This window comes from Pteropus vampyrus, unplaced genomic scaffold (assembly GCF_000151845.1).
Source record: "Pteropus vampyrus isolate Shadow unplaced genomic scaffold, Pvam_2.0 Scaffold96, whole genome shotgun sequence".
In the NCBI taxonomy this organism is placed as follows: domain Eukaryota; kingdom Metazoa; phylum Chordata; class Mammalia; order Chiroptera; family Pteropodidae; genus Pteropus; species Pteropus vampyrus.
In genome coordinates, this window is record NW_011888877.1 from 3,835,569 (window position 1) to 3,855,177 (window position 19,609).

General features: G+C 32.9%; 1 protein-coding gene across 21 annotated transcripts in view; it reads left to right on the plus strand.

Annotated features, from left to right (window-relative positions):
• Positions 1 to 19,609, plus strand: part of MLLT10 (MLLT10, histone lysine methyltransferase DOT1L cofactor) — a 188,877-nt gene that overhangs the window by 129,278 nt on the left and 39,990 nt on the right. For 9 of the 21 annotated variants that reach the window (XR_002781365.1, XM_011364391.2, XM_011364388.2 and 6 more), the window contains 4 exons: positions 152 to 721; positions 7,188 to 7,232; positions 8,096 to 8,128; positions 18,691 to 18,738. The exons of 1 other annotated variant lie outside the window; for it this stretch is intronic. Coding sequence is in view for 19 of the 20 variants with exons in the window: in XM_011364391.2 (XP_011362693.1) it covers positions 152 to 721; positions 7,188 to 7,232; positions 8,096 to 8,128; positions 18,691 to 18,738 (696 nt within the window). In the remaining variant the exon portion in view is untranslated. The remainder of the gene's footprint in view (positions 1 to 151; positions 722 to 7,187; positions 7,233 to 8,095; positions 8,129 to 18,690; positions 18,739 to 19,609) is intronic. 11 more of the 21 variants (XM_023533128.1, XM_023533130.1, XM_023533129.1 and 8 more) reach the window with 9 other exon arrangements.

Sequence of the window (19,609 nt, forward strand, 5' to 3'; positions counted from 1 at the left end):
TGTTACATAGTGATGCCCTAAGTTTTATAGTTAGTTTTTTCCACCCTCTCTTTTTGATGATTGTGTCATTTCTACTGCTTATTGGAACTTTTGCATCCAATTTTTTCTTTTCCTATCCCCTTTTTTTTTTTTTTTTTTTTTTATACTACAGGCAGTTTTTCAGGAACTCCAGGCAGTGTAAAATCATCTTCGGGAAGTTCAGTACAGTCTCCCCAGGATTTCTTGAGCTTTACAGACTCAGATCTACGTAATGACAGTTACACTCACTCCCAACAGTCATCATCAACCAAAGATGTACATAAAGGAGAGTCTGGAAGCCAGGAAGGGGGTGTAAATAGTTTTAGTTCCATAATTGGTCTCCCTTCGACCTCAGCTGTTATTTCACAGCCTAAAAGCTTTGAAAATTCACCTGGAGATTTGGGTAATTCAAGCCTTCCTACAGCAGGATATAAGCGGGCTCAAACTTCTGGCATAGAGGAAGAAACTGTAAAGGAAAAGAAAAGAAAAGGAAATAAACAAAGTAAGCATGGGCCTGGTAGACCCAAAGGAAACAAAAATCAAGAGAATGTTTCTCATCTCTCAGTTTCTTCTGCTTCACCAACATCATCTGTAGCATCAGCTGCAGGAAGCATAACAAGCTCTAGTCTTCAGAAATCTCCTACATTGCTCAGGAATGGAAGTTTACAAAGTCTTAGTGTTGGCTCATCTCCAGTTGGTTCAGGTAGGGATTTGCCCATTGTTTTTCTCCCTTACTTCCACAGCCATCATCTTTCCTTTACCCCAAAAAGTAAATTTATTTTAACTGTTATGATAATACTTGAGTTGCTGACATTTGATTATTGTAATGAAAAAAATGTGTTAAGATCTTAGACAATTTGAGAAGACATTTGGCACTAATCTGATACAAATATAAATGAAATAGTTTATTGGTCATTCTTATGAGAGACTTAGAATTAATTTCCCATTTTTGTTTTTGCTTCACTTCCACAGTATTTTGAAAACCAACTCAGAATTCACATTGAAGGTGTGAAAGTTTTTACACACTATGTTTTTGATTGGTATTTGTTTTTGAGCTTCTTCCTTTCTCTAAATTTCAGTCAGTCTTTAGTTTCTCAACAGTTTCTCACACAAATTTTAGTTGGATTACTCCATCTGGAATATTTTTCAGTCAGTGATAAATAATTTAAATTTATGGACCTTTTTAACAATCACATTTTAGGAGGTATCTGAAATGATTTATATTTTTGTTTTCAAGTTTGTTTAACAGGTGTTTTGTTTGTTTTACCATTATCTTTATTATAGAATCAATAAATTTATATATGTTGTTACTCACACCTTGGGGTGCTTCTTTAACCTGTACTTTATATTTTTTTTCAATTTTTATAAAACTTTAAGATGCATGTTTTTAGACAAAAACTTTTGGATAGTAGTTAAATTTTCACATTTATATTTTTAATTACATCTTGAATTTAAAGTAAATGAGTTTAAATAAGTGTTGGTTGTAAACCTCACCCTTTTTTTGATTTTTAGATTTCTGATTATAGAAATAAGGAGATTTTTGCTAAAATAAATTTAAGATTTTATCAGTTCTATTAGTTGGTGGTGAGGATAGCTAGGAAATGGTATGAAAAAGTAATAAATACAATTTAATGAAGAATGTTCACATACATTTTATAAATATAGATTTTGGGATTGTTTTTATAGTTGTGCAGATAATAATTTCAGTTAGTAAACACGAGAAAGACTATTCTAAGGGAGAAAAGAGCATGTTTAAAGGTCATATGTGAAAAATAGTAACTATAACTACCATTTGTTTTGTGCCAGAGCCTGTTAAGTGCTTTATAATTATTGTCTTGTTTAATCCTCACAACAGTTTTATAAAGTAAAAACTATTAATGCGTCTATTTTACAGCAGATAAAATTGATGCTTAGACAGGTAAAATAAGTTGCCTAAATTAACACACCAGGGATTTCTTTCTGTTTCTCATAGCTAGCTTCAGTGCCTGTGATGGACTTGTTTGTCACGTTTTTAAGAAGGGAGTGGAAACTATGGAAGTATTGTTTCATTAGCAGCTTTAAAGATGGTTCTAGAGCAGGATTTCTCAGTCTTGGTACTGTTGCCAAGTACTCTCTTGGTCAGGATTATTCTTTGCTGTGCTGTGCTGCCCTGTCCTGTGCATTGTAGGATGTTTATCAGGATCCCTAGGCCCTACCCTCTAGATGAGCACCCAAGACCCACCTCCCCCAACCCCCAATCAAAAAACCGATCTGCCCGGGGTGGGGAGCAAAAATTTCCCTTGGTTGAGAACCACTGTTTTAGTGGAAGGAAATATAAATTGCATTGAGAAATAAGTTCATTGAAAAGATTTAAATATATTACACACTCGAATATACATCTTATTTATATAATATGTTTCCTTTGAGACCAGAATGGCGTAAAAATTAACCTCAGCCTCTAGTTACAAAAAGTAAATTTAGGTAAATTTACAAAGATAAAAATGAGTTCATATTCATTTTTAGCAAGAAGCGCAGTAATCAGATGAGTAACTTAGAAAATTAAGCCTAAATTTGCTTTGTGAAGAGATGCTTACCGATTTCTTATACATAGAAGTATCATCTAATAATTACTGAATTTCAGAAATTGCATTTAAATGCCATTTGAAACACATATCCTCAAATTAATGGAGTCAAATAATTGATCGACATCCCTAAAGAGATTTTCCTACCTTTTACAAATTTAGGGAGATTTTAGGCATGGGAAATAGTGTTCTTTACACAATGATTACTTTTAGAGGGCAGTGTTTGTGGTACATCTGTGGCAGAAAAATAAGAATTTGTATCCCTTTAACCTCACCATTAGGTAAAGTGAAATTCCCATAAATATTTAAACAATAATAGAATAAGATTAGTTACTTAAAACTGTTTGAGATAATACATTCTTTAATTTTGCACATTTTAATAAAAGTTTTAGGATTAAATCAGAGCACTCTCTCTTGATAAACTTAGTACTATTCTTACCTAGACGAAGCTGGCTAAATGCCGTGAATATTTAGAAATTATGCCTTCTTAGCATAAGTTAAGAATTACAAACTGCTTTTGAAACTTAGTATGTGCTGCACAGTTTTAAGCACTTGACAAGCATCAAGTATTATTACTCAGGTAGAAGAAGAAACATACAATTCTCACAGCTCTTGTCATGGAACTATGCATTTTCCTTGATTTCAGAGATGCTTAATATAAAGTTCAAGGGATGTTTGCTAAGGGTTTAAAACCACACTAGTATAATGTCAGTCCTACTTTAAGGAACAAGATCAATGAGAGAATTTGAGCCAGCAATTTAACTTGCAACAGTAGTATCTCCTACTAGTATGAAAATATAAATTTTTCCTTTGGACTAATTTTAGATTGAGAAATGGTTTAGTAGTTGTAAAAGCATGAAACTTTCTCCCTGTATAAATCAATAGGAAGGAGAAAATATATACTGTGCACTGCGTTATGAAGAGTTGGTTTTCATGATGCCCTTTTAAAAAGATTCATTTGGTTTAATGACAGGTTGATAATTTAGTAATGATGAAGGTGACCTTTGTACGCGCCTGTTGGCTATGATGTTATACTATCACATGTACTATGATCCTAGGTCCATGAGGTTAGGGGCTGCGTTTGTCATGTTCACCACTGTCTCCTCACATCAACACAGTGCTCTGAACATAATAAATATTAAACATCTTTTAAAAAATGAATACTGTAGTAATCACTGAGAACATATCACATGATTAGTTGCATCCAGTACTTGCCTTTAAGTTGTTTATAACCAGGTTGCAAATGAAATTATTTATTTGTAAAGCTTCCCATGCAGTATTACAGGCCAGTTTAGGATGTATAATTAAGTTGGTAGAGATGAAATTTGAGTTGTACTTTGGACTAGGCAGAAAAAGAAGACCAACAATGTCATCAGAAAAGAAAGTTAAGATACATTCAAAAGATAAACCTAATAGAAACAAGAAATTTGTCTTTGTGCGATAGTTGGAGTTAATATTGATTAAATAGGGCAAGGTGGGATTATGGAGAGTTGAATGCAAGGGTGAATGAAGAAATTGGAATTATAGGCTAGTGGTCTTTCTACTAGAATAAACATCCTGGACTTAATTCTGGCAATTTACTGTTAAAAGAATTTAATTAATGGAAAAAAATTGCTCCTGTCAGCTTGTAATAATGGTAATATCTTATGTTTGAGAGCACCTAACAGTTTCTAAAGAACTCTTTAACTACTGTCTCATTTGATCTTTGGAACAACCTTGTGAAGTCGGCAGGACAACTGCTATTATTGCTGTTGTTGTTTCTCCTGTTTTACCACAACTGAGATATAAAGTAGTAGAAATTAGGTCCCTTATGATGTAGTTCTCTTAAAATTGTTATTTAGAAGCATCGATTTAACAGTAATCAAAATCGTGTCATGACATGTTTAAATTACAATAGAGTGTATGTAGCAAGATAGTTAGTTATTCTAGGATCCCCAGATCCAATCAGAATAGAAACTCAGAAAACACCTGTAAACTCATTGATCAAAGGTTTAGATTGTAAGATTTTTATTATAAATTGAAGGACATCCTGATAAATGACCTGTTGTATTATACAGTGACTTGCACAAAATGGAAATGTGTGTTAAGTGACTACTAAGGGTTGTAAGTTTTGGTTCATAGATTATGTTAAGCCTTTGATTAAGTTCTTTGCTACATATATTCTTTTGATACCTTAACAAGTAGGCACCTAGTCCTTAGAGACATTGAAAATTAGTATAGTATTTGATAGAGTCGATATGCTGTTTTCCTATTTATCTCAACCACATTATGAGAGTTAATGATTTACCAAAGTGAAAAATTTATTGAGATAACATTGGTTAATAACTATGTAAATTTCAGGTTTTACAACTTTATAATACAACATCTGCATACTTCACTGTGTGCTCACTCCCAAAGAAAGTTATTATTTTTTTACTTTTTTCTTCACAAAAATCAATATCTTGTTTTCTTTGAGAAAAAGCTGATATTCATTAATAAATGATAATGATAAGGAGTAGATGTTTTAACATTAACTTTTTTCCTTTGGGTATATTATGTCTTTCAAAGTATATGGTTCTGTTTTTAAAAACTTTAGTCTCTAGTTCTTTAATATAGTGCCATACTTTTCTAAGTGAAGACACTCGAAATCTCTTTCAGCGATGGAATTTAGTGGTGATAAATGCTGCAAAAGGAGATTCTGGAAAGGCATTCCTTTGGTTGTGATCCTATGTACTTATTCTTAAAGTCGTAAAGATTTCATGGAGAAGAGTATTAATATGAACAGATCACTTCAAGAGAAGTTTGTTCTGCTTTCTGCTGAAACATGAAGGTTATGAAAGTTTAACTGGAGCCCATATAACTATGAAAAGATTCTTGTTAAATATATCCATATTTATGTCATATCTCCTTAGGTTGGTAAAATGAAACTGAGAAGTCTTGCCCTAGTAAAATATTTTAGTTAGGAATAGGCTGATTCTGTAAACAAATAAGGGAATCACAAAGATGCAAATATTAATCTAATAAACTCACAGGAGTAGAGTTACTAATATAATAGTGTAGTTCAAGGAGTAGATAGTTATTGAGCGTAGTTTGAACCTATCTTAATGACTCAGGTTCATGATTTTATATATATCGATTATACTGGATGCTGTTAAGACCAGGGTATACCTTGGAATTTGCTTTCTTGGAAAATTCCCTGATTTTGTTTTGGTCTTTGATGAGTTGAAAATGCGAGCCTATACACATGGTTATCTTTTTACAAAAATATTAGATCAAAGGCCAGAATAGCCATATTCCAACTCCCCCCCCCCCCCCCCGCCCTGTTGAGAAAGTTCTTTGGCTATTATGAGTGTCCTTTGATTATTTTTCAGCACCATTCCAAACAGCTACCATTTCTCAATAATGTATCTTGTTAGTCTCTTTAGTAGCCCTCACTCCCTTTTTAAATCTCAATTGTATTGGGAAGCATTAAGGTGGTAAATTCTCCCACCATGTCTCATTTTCACATGTCATCTGGAAAAGACTTACACTGAAGTGGTCTAAATGTTTGATTTTTTAACAGCATCGAAGGTAAAATTCTTTTAACATTACAGTCATTGAAAGTGAACACTAGCTTTTTCTACCATGCTTTGTCTTTCTTATTATTTCAAGCTATTCAAATTGGGCCCATGATTAGACTCGACTTCTGAGGTACATATATGGGTAGATGTGTGAATGATGGTTGCCTGGAAGGCTCTGTTGTATACATGGTTCCTAGAGGTCACATCTTTGGCTAAGTAATATCCAGAGAATTCTCAGACATCCCTCTTGAAAAGAACTTGGCCAACAGTGTTAGCCACAAGAGAATACCAGTTGTTTCCAGGATTAGCAGACCAGGTCCTGTGACTCACAGTGGCCTTAGTCCTGGTTTTATCAATTGTTTTTGCCTTTGCAATGTGATATAGAAACTTATTTCCCATTTTCTGAGCAGATTTTTGCTTTCGGCACTGTTTTATTGCCTCATGTCACCCTCTGCTTGTTCTTATTTGGATGGATTAAAAAAGAGTAATGGTTTATTCATTCCTTACCGTCATCAGAAATGAAAGGTTACAAGAAAGTAAGCTGAGTGTAGTTTAATGAATTTTATACTGTTCTATAAATATAAATCATAATGGTTTTCTGCTCAGAAATAAACTAAATAATTTTCATACTTAAATTGTAATTTCTAATTGACTACTGCATTCAGATGTTTTTGATAAACTGTTTACATCTAATGGATTATATAAAACACATTAGTTTATCATGTTGCCTAGCTGTAGTTTCTCTTAGTAGTGAATTCATTTTATTTTTAGATATTTGTCATGCAAATTTACTTATAAGCTGTTATGTCTTTTCCTCATTCTTGGTACACACATGCACACACATTCCCACACTATCCCATTAAGATTTGTGAGAATTCCATCACGTTTGGTCCTCTCACCCCTCACATCCCAATTACTGGCTTATAATTTCTGTGCCTGCAGTTCTGGTTGCCCTTCTCAGCTAGACTTTTAAGTGAATGTTTTCCTGTTTTTCTGGCCTGTTTTCTTTTTCTGTTCTTGAGTCACTGGCAACTTCTTTGCTGATTTCCTTTCTCCTCCCTCCCAACAGAAATTTCCATGCAGTATCGGCATGATGGAGCTTGTCCAACAACTAGTAAGTTGTCGAACTGGGTTGGTACCCAGGCTTTTTGACTCCTAATCTAGTGCTTTTTCTAGTATAATATGCCACCTCTGAACCTCTGAATTTTAATTTTACCAAAATGCAATTTGTTGTTAATTGAATTGATTTCTTTCTCCTACAAAGACACCTTACTTCAGCTACTGCTTTGTCTTGTGTTCAGGATCCACATTCAGTCAAATTATGAACAAATTTTAATTATTGTTGGCCTTTTAATATGGTACTTCCATTATGGAATTGTGACTTCTGTTCCCTAATCAAGTAATATTTTCAGTATTTCAGTTTCCACTAATCTTAATGTTAATACAGATTTTCAATATTTGTGTATTGGCATTAGATACCTTTCTTGCTTAGACTGCTACATATTTTGAGACTGTTATACTGAATTCTAGGAAATGAGAATGTTTGATCTGGTTAGTTGATACAACGAGGTTTTTCTTCAAATAAATTTTGTCGAATGTGACCAAAGGTGGATTTACCTATGTAGAATTGCATCCTATACTCATTTTTTGCATGGAAGAGATTACATAGTTAGATTACTAAGTGTCTCTTGTAAAGTGATTTTAGTTATATGTTTATGACTAAGGAAGTTTGTCATCATTATGACAATATATCTAACATTTAAATTTAGTAGGTAATATATCGGCAAATGAAATACCCTATTTAGAAATTTATACCATGTAAAAAACGAGCCGAGCTTGCAGTTTTAATGAATCAAGTAATGATACATGATAGACTTATTGAGATTTTTATTGTACTGATTCAGTCTATGCCTGTGTATTTCTTTTGTGTGTTTGAAAATGATCTTAACCTGAAGTCCTTTTTTCCTTACTTAAAAGCTTTCTCAGAGTTGCTGAATGCAATACACAATGGTAAGTTTTATTAGAATCTTCTCTGGTGGTTCATTTATCACAAAGCTTGCCTTTTATAGAGAATCCCAATTGAAAGCTTGCATGTTCTATTGATGAGATGAAATCCAGCTCTGCAGTGAGGCAATTGTTCAGCACCTTAGTGAAAACTTTTGTAGACTGCCTACAGGAGGATAACAGGTCAATATAGTTCATCAGTTTGTCTTTTATTGTCTCTTTGTAAGGCAAAATGATAATAGTGTTGTTCTAACTTTATAAAAGTCTTTTCTCTTTTATGTTTTTGCAAGTGGTTTTTGTAGTTCTTTGAGCTCTCTCTTGCCAGCATTTAGTAATTGGTACCTACATCAGGAATTTGCTACTGCTTCCACAACTTGGAATGTGAATTTTGTTTTTATTATTTTAAATTAATGTATAGAATATTTTTATTATTTTACTCCTATATTCCATATAATGAATAAAAAGGAAGATAGCCTTTTAAATTATGTCTAATTTGGGACCTAGTTTTCTTAAAAGGGAGTTGCATTTTCTGTAGCATTGGGTTCTGAACTAAGGATATAAAGCAAATGCTGCTATCATTTTTCACTTCTTCAATATTATTATAATGAAAGTTATTTTTGCAAAAATATTCAAGAATTTCTTCAGTTTCTGAGAGCCTTCCTTAATCCTTTGATGTTCAAAAAAACTTTTTTGAACCTACTGTCATTTTTATTGATTTTCTTTTTCATTTTTAACTCACGTAACTCTTATTTATTTGACTGTATATTATTCCAAGCAGTGTTCCAACACAATTTCATTAACTTTATGAAATCTTGCATATTTTGCTAATGTAGTTTCATTTGCAGTCAGTTTGCATCATGTTTTGATCACGTCAGGTGTTTACAAATCTACAACCAGCAAAATGGCATGATGAGCAGGCATAGACACTCATGTTGATTTGAAGGTGGGAGTGGTTGGAACATGATTTTATAAATGGTCATTTTATTAATGAGTACGTTTATTTATAACTTGCTTTCCTGTGTAACTTGGAACCGCAGAATCTTAGATAATGAATACTTCAGATAACAAGGAACTCTTGAACATTAGGTATTTAGAGGAAAAGGGTTTGGAAACATTCTTGAGAATAAACGTGTTACCCATTCTTTGGCAGGGAAGTATAAAATGAAGAGGTTTAACATCTTTTTCTGTTTGCATAGATAAATTTAGACTTGCTGTTTGTTTTGGAGTATTAGAATTTGGAGACATGCTGGAAGTTTGAAAAGAGTATACTTGGGGTAAAAAGAAAGTAGATATCATGGGAAGCAATTGTGACTGAACGCCCATGTAAATCCTTTGCCATTATTAATTGACAAAGTACTGGATTGTGTTAATTTAATTGGGTCACTTGTCATGTTTCTCTGGATGAATGAAATTAATGTCATGGGATTAATATAATAAACACAGGTTTTTAAATTTTTCAGTTTTGCGAGATCGTGTTTGAGAGAATTAGAAGTATAATCAGATACTTGTGTATTCTTAGTCAGATATAAACAAAATAAGTAATGGACTTATATATTTTTTCTTAACTGGAAGTTTGTACCTTTTGACTCCCTTCATCTATTTTGCCCCTCCAGCACTATCCTTATTCCTCCACCCCCTACCCTCTGCCTGAGGCAACCACCAGTCTGTTTTCTGTATCCATGAGCTTGGGGTTTTTTTTTTTTTCAGTTTTTGTTTTTAAGATTTCACATATAAGTAAATGAGAACATACAGTATACATATTATTTTTCTGACTTAGCTCACTTAGCATTAAGCCCTCAAGATCCATCCATATTATCGCAAATGGCAAGTTTTAGTTCATTTTTATGGCTGAGTAAGTGTGTGTGTGTGTGTGTTTTCTTTATCCATGCATCTATCAGTACGCACTAACATTGTTTTCATGTCTTGGCTGTTATAAATAATGCTACAGTAAACATGGTCGCAGTCATCCCTTGGTATCCATAGGAGTTTGGTTCTAGGATCCCCTGAGAAAATCAGAATTTGTGGATGCTCCAGTCCCTAATGTAAAATGGCATAATATTTGTATATAATTTATCTCCCATATACATTAAGTTATCTCTAGATTACTTATAATACCTAATACAATATAAATGCCATGTAAATAATTGTATTGGTTAGGGAATAATGATAAGGAAAAAAAAGCCTGTACATGTTTAGCAACAACGTAACCTTTTTCCCCCAATATTCTCTGTAGTTGGTTGAACCTGCAGGTTTGTGCAAAACCCAGGGATACAGAGGATGGACTGTCTTTTAGTGTTTTTGTTTCCTTCAGATAAATTCCCAGAAGTGGAATAGCTGGATTATATGGTAGTTCTAGTTTTAATTTTTTGAGGAATCTCCAAACTATTTTTCATAGTGATTGGACCAATTCACATTACCACCAGCAGTGCACAAGGTTTCCCTTTTCTCCACATCCTCGCCAACACATGTTATTTCTTCTCTTTTTGACGATAACTCTTTTAACAGAGATGTGAGATGATTATCTCGTGGTTTTGATTAGCATTTATTTCCTTGATGATTAGTGATGTTGAGCATCTTTTCGTATATTTGTTAGACAACTGTATGTCTTTGGAAAAATGTCTGTTCAGATTCATTTTTTTAATCAGATTTTTTTGTTGTTCATTTGTTTTTGCTCTTTATATATTTTGGATATTAACCCCTTATCATTATTAGATATATATTACAATTATTTACTCCCACTTGTTTATTTTTGCTTTTGGTGTCAGATCTAAGAAAATCATTGCCATGACCATGTCAAGGAGCTTACTGTGTTTTCTTCTAGTGGTTTTATGATTTCAGGTATTACTTCAAGTCTTTAATCCATTTTGAGTTAATTTTTGTGAATGGCGTAAGATAGTGGTTCAGCTTCATTCTTTGCATGTTGCTGTCCAGTTTTCCCAGCACCATTTATTGAAGAGACGGCCCTTTCTTTCTCTCTTGTCATATATTCTTGGCTCCTTTGTCATAAATTAGTTGACCATATATGCATGGGTTTCTTTCTGGGCTCTCTCTTGTGTTCCTTTGGTCCATGGGTCTGTTTTGATGACTCTAGCTTTGTAGTATAGTTTGAAATCAGGGAGTGTGGTGCCTCAGCTTTTTTTTCCCCGCTCAAGATTGCTTTGGCCATTTGGGATCTTTTGTGGTTCCATACAAATTTTAGGATTGTTTGTTCTATTTCTGTGAAAAATGCCATTGGACTTTTGATAGGGATTGCATTGAATCTGTCAATTGCTTTGAGTAGTATGGACATTCTAACTATTAACTTTTTAAATCCATGAGCATGGACTGTCTTTTCATTTATTTGTGTCTTCAGATTTTTTCATTAATGCTTATAATTTTCAGTGTACAGATTTTTTCACCTCCATGGTTAAATTTATTTCTAAGCCTTTTATTTTTTTCGATGCATTTGTAAATGGGATTGTTTTCTTAAATTCTCATTATGATAGTTCATTATAAGAGTAAAGAAATGCGACAGATTTTTGTATATTGATTTTGTTTTCTGCATCTTTACTGACTTTGTTTATTCTAATAGTTTTTTTGTTGGAGTCTTTAGAGTTTTCTGTATTTGCAAATAGCAACAGTTTTAGTTCTTTCTTTCCAATTTATTTGCCTTTTTAAAATTCTTCTTGCCTAAAAGCTCTGGACTATATTTTTAATTGCAAAGATAAGTGTAGGATTGGCACTTAATGAAGTGATATTTAGGCTGAGAGATTGATGGAGAGTTGTTTGGACTTAGTTGGAAAAATCCATATGTTTGTGTTTTCCCTTTTTTTCCAAGTGTTAACTTTTAAAAAATTTTGGTAAAGTACACATAACATAAAATTGATCATTTTAACCATTTTTAAGTGTATAGTTCAGTAGCGTTAAGTATATTCACAACTAAAATGTACAACTAATCTTCACAACTTTTTCATTCTGTAAAACTGATACTCTAATATTAAACCACAGCTCCGCCATTTCCTCCTCCCCCAGCCCCTGGCAACCACTATTCTACTTTGTTTTTATGAATTTGACTCTCTAGATACCTCATGTGAGTGGAATCATGCAGTGTTTGCCTTTTCGTGACTGGCTTATTAGCGTAAAGTCCTCAAGGTTCACCTATATGTTACAGCATGTTTCAGATTTTCCTTCCTTTTATGGATGAATAATATCCCACTGTATGCATATATCATCATTTTATCTGTTGAAAGATACTTGGTTTCTTCCATCTTATGGCTATTGTGAATAAGCTGCTGTAAATATGATAATGCAGGTAAATATCTGTTGGTGTCTCCATTTTACCCAGAAGTGCAATTGCGGGATCATATGGTAGTTTTATTTTTAATTTTGAGGATGTACCATACATATCTCCAAAGTGGCTGCACTGGTTTACATTCCCGACCACAGTGCGCAAGGGTTCCTGTTTCTCCACATCATTGCCAACACTTACAATTTTTTGGGTTTTTGATAGTAACCATCCTAACAGGTATGAGGTGTCAAATGTTAGCTTTACATTCTTTTCGTCATTATGTTGGGCATCAAGCAGTAAAAAACTTAAGACGTGTCACTGGGGGTGGAAGGAAAAAGATGAATTGACGTTTCATCTTACTCTCCTTTGTTTTCTATGTTCCCTGTAACAAATTATCACAAACTTAATACAAATATATTCCCTTACAGTTCTAGAGAAGTCTGATATGGACTTCACTTGGTTAAAACAAAGGTTTGGTACGCTTTGTTCCTTTTAAGGTTCTAGGGGTGAATCTGTTTCCTTGCCTTTTCTTGCTTCTAGAGGCTGCTGGCTTTTTTTGCCTTGTGGCCCCATCCTCTTCAAAGCCAGCAATGTTGAGTTGTTTCTCTCAAGCTTTCATCTATCTGGTTCGCAGATTCAAAGTTTATGCGGAGTCTGATGATTAGATTGGGCCCACCCAGGCAATCCAGGATAACCTCTCCATCTCAGGGTCCTTATCTTAAACTCTTTTGTGTAGTCTCTTTTGCCATTTAACATAATATATTCATAGGTTCTGAGCATTAAAGTATAGATGTTTTTTTGTGGGTGTGAGAGTGTAGAGGCATTATTCTGCCTACTATATCTGCTTTACTTTAAGAAGTTATTACTTAAATCAATTCCAGGGTTAGGTTTTATTAGCAAACACATTTATTGAATGATTTTGTTAACCTTTTTGTTAACTCTTCTCCCTGAAATTACTATTGACCAGTTCTTGTTGCCAGTTCCAGGAGACAGATTTTTATCGTACTTGATTTTATTGCAGAGAAATTATTGGTCACTCTGTGTTTCGAAGCTTTTTGAAAATGTACTACATTTTCCTTTTTTCAATTTATAAAAATTTTAAAAAGTACAGAGACTAATACAGGCATTGTGAATTCATTACAGATTTAACACCTGTTAACATTTTGCCATATATTCATAGATCCTTTTCCAACTTTTACTACAAAATATTTGATAAATTAAAAGCAATATGTAGAAGTTATATAACACACACAAATAAAATGAACACTCAGGAACCCTACTATCAGTTTACGAACCAGAATATTACCAGCACTATTGAATCTAGCACATGCTCTTCACCATTGCCTTCTCCATTGTTAACTACTATCTTGAATTTTAAATTTATTATTCCTTTGCTTTAGTTAGTTGTTTTGCATGGATATATGTATAAAATAACACCCCTTATCCATTTTCATATTTATTTCGTTTCTCAAGTAAATGATTCTCATTCTGTTTCTCTAATATCTCATTATCTCTTCGCACTGCCCCCCAATTTTTAATGAGATAAAATTCACGTAACAGTTGGTAATAGTTAAAATTGCCATTTTAACTATTTAAAAGTATACAGTTCAGAGGTTTTTAAAATTATATTCACAGTGTTGTACAGTTTTCACTGTTGTCTAATTCCAGAAACATTTTCATCAACCCCAAAAGAAAATACATAATCCCAATCCCTCCTCCCCGTTCACGCCACCCGCTGGCAACCACTAATCTACTTTCTGTTTCTGTGGATTTGCCTATTTTAGACATTTCACGTAGAGGGATTATACAATATGTGGCCTTTTTTGTCTGGTTTCTTTTACTTAGCATAAAGTTTTCCATGTTTAAACATAAGATTTATCCATTTTGTAGCATCTATCAGTACTTCGTTCTTTTTTTTATGGCTGAATAATATACATTGTATGGATATACCACATTTTGTTTATCCATTCATTAGTTAATGGACATTTGGGTTTCACTTCTTGGCTAGTATGAATGATGCCACTGTGAATATTCATGTACAAGTTTTTGTGTGAACATATGTTTTTATTTGTCTTGGGTATATACGTAGAAGTAAAATTGCTGGATCATATCATAACTTTATATTTAACTTTTTGAGGAACTGCCAAACTGTTTTCTACAGAGGCTACACTATTTTACATTCCCATTAGCAATATGTAAGGGTTCCAGCTTCTCCATATCCTCAAGACTTGTTATTTTCTATTCCAAGTGGATGTAAAGTGGTGTCTTGTGGTTTTGATTTGCATTTCTAATATTAGCATCTTTTCATGTTTTTATTGACCATTTGTGTATATCTTCTTTGGAGAAATACCCGTTTGTATCTTCTTGAGTCAGTTTTCATAGTTTGTATGTTTCTAAGAATTTCCCCATTTCATCTGTATTTTTTAATTTATTGGTATATGTAATTATTCATAGTATTCTATTTATAATTCTTTTTATTTTGTTAAGCTGGGTAGTAAGATTGCCTTGCATTCCTGATTTTGGTGATTTGGGTCTTCTTTACTTCACCCGTCTAGCTGAAAATTTGTCAATTTTGCTCACCTTTTAAATCAGTTTTTGATTTCATTCATTTTCTGTTGTTTTCCTGTTCTTTATTGCATTTCTGCTCTGTTTATTATTTCCTTCTGCTTGCTTTGGCTTTATTTTCTCTTTTTTCCTAGTTTCTTAAAGTGGAAGGTTAGATTACTGATTTTAGATTTTTTTTTTATCTTTTTTTCCTTAAGGTGGAAGGTTAGATTATTGAGTTTAGAGCTTTTTGTTTGCAAGTAGGCCCTTACAGCTATAAATTTCTTTCTGAGAGTATGTCAGTATTTTTTATGATTCTTTTCCCCAGTATTCTTTGTTTTATTCCCTGTATCCTCTCCTCTAGTTTTTTTCTTCTCATCACGCATATTCCCTTGGAAAATATCTGTGCCTGCAGATTCAACTATCATCTGTTTATACTCATTAGATTCTCAAATCCATGCCTCCAATGTAGAATTTTCTCTTGAGTTCCAGACTCATTTCCAACAACCTAATAAACCTCAGTCAGTTCTTACAGTCCTACTGTAAGCCTACTTTTCTTGTGTTCTTTATTGGCGTACAGTACTTAGCCACCCAAACCAGAGTTATGCAAGGGAGTTAAACTAAGCTCTCCCCTCTAATTTTCTTGGTCATCATTTGTTTTTAAAAAGGTTTCCCTGTTATTCATTTAACTTGTCTTTTCCTTTATGTTTCAAACACTGCCTCTCCTTGGCTAATCCTACACAATTTGTCATGTGAACTCTTTCAGCAACCTCCTAACCTTCGTTCCATTATCCACTTCATTCTCTAGGTGCTGCCAGAATTGATGGTCTATTTAAAATTACAAATTAGACCATGTCACTGTCTTACTTAAATCCTTTAAGAATTTTCTGGTATGTATGGGATAAAATTCATATTCCTTAGCATATGGACTTTTTTATAATTTGATTTTTACCTGACTGTCCAGTCTCATCTCTTCTCTCCAGCTGTATGCTGCATCAGAATAATCTACTTGTAGTTTCCTGGTGTACTCTTTGCAAAATCTACGCTTTAGATTTTGGTTGTGTCTGCTGTTATGGCCTTCCACCTTTCTTCAGTGAGAGTAGAATTTGAATCTAAGCATATGTTTATCTCTTGCAAAATATTTTCTGATACTTTTTAATAGAATTATTACTTTTTTTATAATACTTCTAGGTTCTTGTACTTTCTATTGCCTTTTTCATTCTACCTTTATTGCTCTTCCAGACAGTTGTTTTTGTTTCTGTGATCTATATCTTAGTCATATTTGTCTCACATTTGTGAAACTTTGAAAAAAAATTTCTTCCACTAGTTGAGACTCTGAAAAATTGAAAACTGAATTATTTTAATTATTTACTCTGTATCATCTGATCCATTTCAAAATGTTATACAGAACTTTATAAAATTAAAATTTATTAGTTCATTGAGGCATTTTAAAATACTTAAAAGGACCAAGGAAATATTATATATTAATAGTTGTAGACATTGAGTTTTGAGCATATATCTTGATTTGGTGTTTCTCAGAAGGATCTTGGGACTTAATGTTGGTTGTTCTTTTGGCTGTATGTGAAATACTCTATAAACTTTTGAAATTGGTGTTTTCTGATAAGGAAATAAGAATATCATCAATACAGAGAAAAATATTTTTAGTAAAACACCTCACCAACCAATCTAAAAGAGCAAATTAGGCTTGGTGGGATGAATTCTATGTGACCAGAGAAATTTAGGAAACTCAAGAAATATTATTAAAATTATTGTCCCAACAATGGAAAAAGAAAACAGAATAGGTATGAGAAAGATATAATATAGAAATCTTTCAATCAATTTTGGAAACTTTTAAGGTAATTTGGAAAGGCAGAATAGTCATTTAAATATTTTAAAGAACAGTATCTGGAGGGTCAACTTTAATAAGTAGATAACCATGAAGTGAAATGCTTTGCATTTTATAATGTTTGGTTTTATAGTGGTGCCTTGGAACTAGCCAGCTTGACTAAGAGAATATAGATTTCATGATATTACTAAACTCTGTGTAACTTTCTATTTTGTTTAGTAGGTATATATTTCATATTATAAGGATGAGACAAGTAATATGCATGCTGGGATTATAGTTTAGGTTTTTCATGGTCCACTTGAAAATAGCATATCATCAACATGGTTTTCATTGTCCTATTTCAGGTATGATTTTGCTCTAGTACTTTCTGGGTTTAATAATCTATTGACAAGTTTTTTTTCTCACTAGACTATAAACTCATTTAGGGTAGAGATGGCGTTTTACTCCTCTTTATTTCATTGGTATTTATCTCATCAGTTTGATTCTCTGTAAATGTTGAACGGATAAATCGTTGTCAGTTGCTACACAGTCCTTGAATAGGTTTCATATATTCTTGGTAATATGTTCATTTCCTTCGAGAATTAAACTTTGCATTAGGCAGTCTTGTTTCTGCCAGTCGTAACTTGGTTTTTTGCAGTAATGCAGTTGCTTCATTTGTTTGTCTTGGCAATTTTCCCTTTTAATATAATTTTGAAATAGTAGATTAAAGTAGCTAAAGAGCTTAGATCTATTTTCACAGCAGCATACTATTACTAATTGATTTCTGTGTCCCATTTACTATGCTTTTAAATTCCTTTTAATTATGGTGCTTAGAGTTTGTCACGACCACGCTCATTAAACAAATCTCATCTGATAGAAGAAGCAAAGTAATGCCAACCAATTATTCATAGATATCTGCTATAGAATTGAGACTAAATGTGAGTGCTAATCGATTTTCGGGTGGAGATTCTTTGTTAAGAATGGGATCCTACTCAGGATTTTTGGAATAGTTTGTAGGAAAGTAGATCTAGGTTCTTTACATGTGTCCCCTTTTTGTTTTAGGGAAGCATTAAGAAGGTAGGGATCTAAGAACAGAGATGGATAATATACAAGCATAACAGTTGCAGTCTATCTGTTAATCATTTGAAATTGATTAAGTGTTATGAGATATTACTGGTGGGAGAAGTTGTCATGACATTGTGGAGATTGAGAACCATTGATATAGGTCATTCTAGATCTAATTTCTTTTTTATCACAATAGACTTGTTTTTCCTTCTTAATCCGATTAGTTGATGTGTTCTTTATTTTTATATAATAAATTGTTACCTCTCAGGATACAACAAATGCTACTCTTCGTTCCATTTGTTTGTTCCTGTGTAAGAAGGAATTTGACTAATACTATGCAGCCTTGCTAAGTAGTAAAAGACATACACTATAGATAAGACAGTAAGACTTTTTCCATTTCAAAGCATGCAGGCTACTTTGTCTCTTGAATCACTGTAAGTTTCTAGAAGGAAGATAGACTTCAAAGACTCTTGAGTGATAAACGTAGGATTATTACCATCTGGGTAGTGAGGCAGATACTGGGGAGAAAAATGCGTGTTAACTACTACAAAGCAAAATGAATTTATAAGGCTCTCATTGAAACTGCAGCAAAACCTGAGAAGTTCCTGTTGAGTGAAGGAATTATGTAAATGAAAATGAATGTGTAAGAATGACTTTTAAGTTAATTAAATGGTAATGCCATTAATAATCTAGAGTGCTACCTTTTTAATTTTAGTGAAAACAAATTTGTAATGACTTTTAAAATTTCCATAAGTTTTTGTTTTGGAACCTTAACCTTACTGATTTTTTTTCTCCCACTTGTCTATCATGGTGGTTTTTAGGGATTGGTTATTAAAAATCCAAAATTAAAGTGTGTCTTTTCTTTAGACAGAGATGACAGTTCTGCACTAACAAAGCAGGAACTTAAATTCATAGGTATGTACCAAACTCAAGCATGGTTCTAAAGGTAAAGCAATGTTAGAGATCCGTAGTCACAAAAATGATAACTGAAAGAAATTCTCCATAATCTTGGATGGTTGGTGGGATGAACTATGTTATCATGTTCTTACTGCTGTGCTTGTTTGGATTTGTCATATTGCTTAAGATATGGTAGGGTGGTTTTAGGATCCCCGGGTCTAAATGTCTAAGTTTTAATTTTTAATACCACTTTCTACATTTATGACCCTTCTTTCTTACTGAGGGAAAGAAGAATTTGACACCATATCCTATGATTTATAATAATTCTTTAATTCTGTAATTAAAAGCTCTTAAATACTTCTGGATCAGTTGAGAGTGAGCATGTGTATTCTGAATTCACTACTCTTAAACAATTAATATATGCATCTACTCTATACTCTACCCCCTGCCCTCCTCTAAAAATCTGTTTCACATATTTATAAAACTAATCATGCATAATATGAGTATCTGCAATATAGAACTTCCCAAGAGTGTCTTAACTGTTTTCATTTGACAAGTATACATTAAATTCTTTCTATATCTGAGATCTTGGTTAGTTGCTTTGGGTAAATAAGTATATCATACTGCAAATGGATCCCACTTTTAAGGGAACATAAAAGCTAAAAGAGAAATATGTATATAAATAAAAATTTCAAGATATGTAGTTAGAACTTCTCTAATGATCTACAGTACAATAAGAGTTTAAGGTCAGGGAAAATTACTTTGAACTGAGAGAATTAGATGTCCAAGAAATATAACATTTTACCTAATGCTTGTAAAGAGAGTATAGAATTTAGCTATTTGAAGATAGAAATCAGAGCCAGGCTCCCAACCCCAGGAATACAAATAA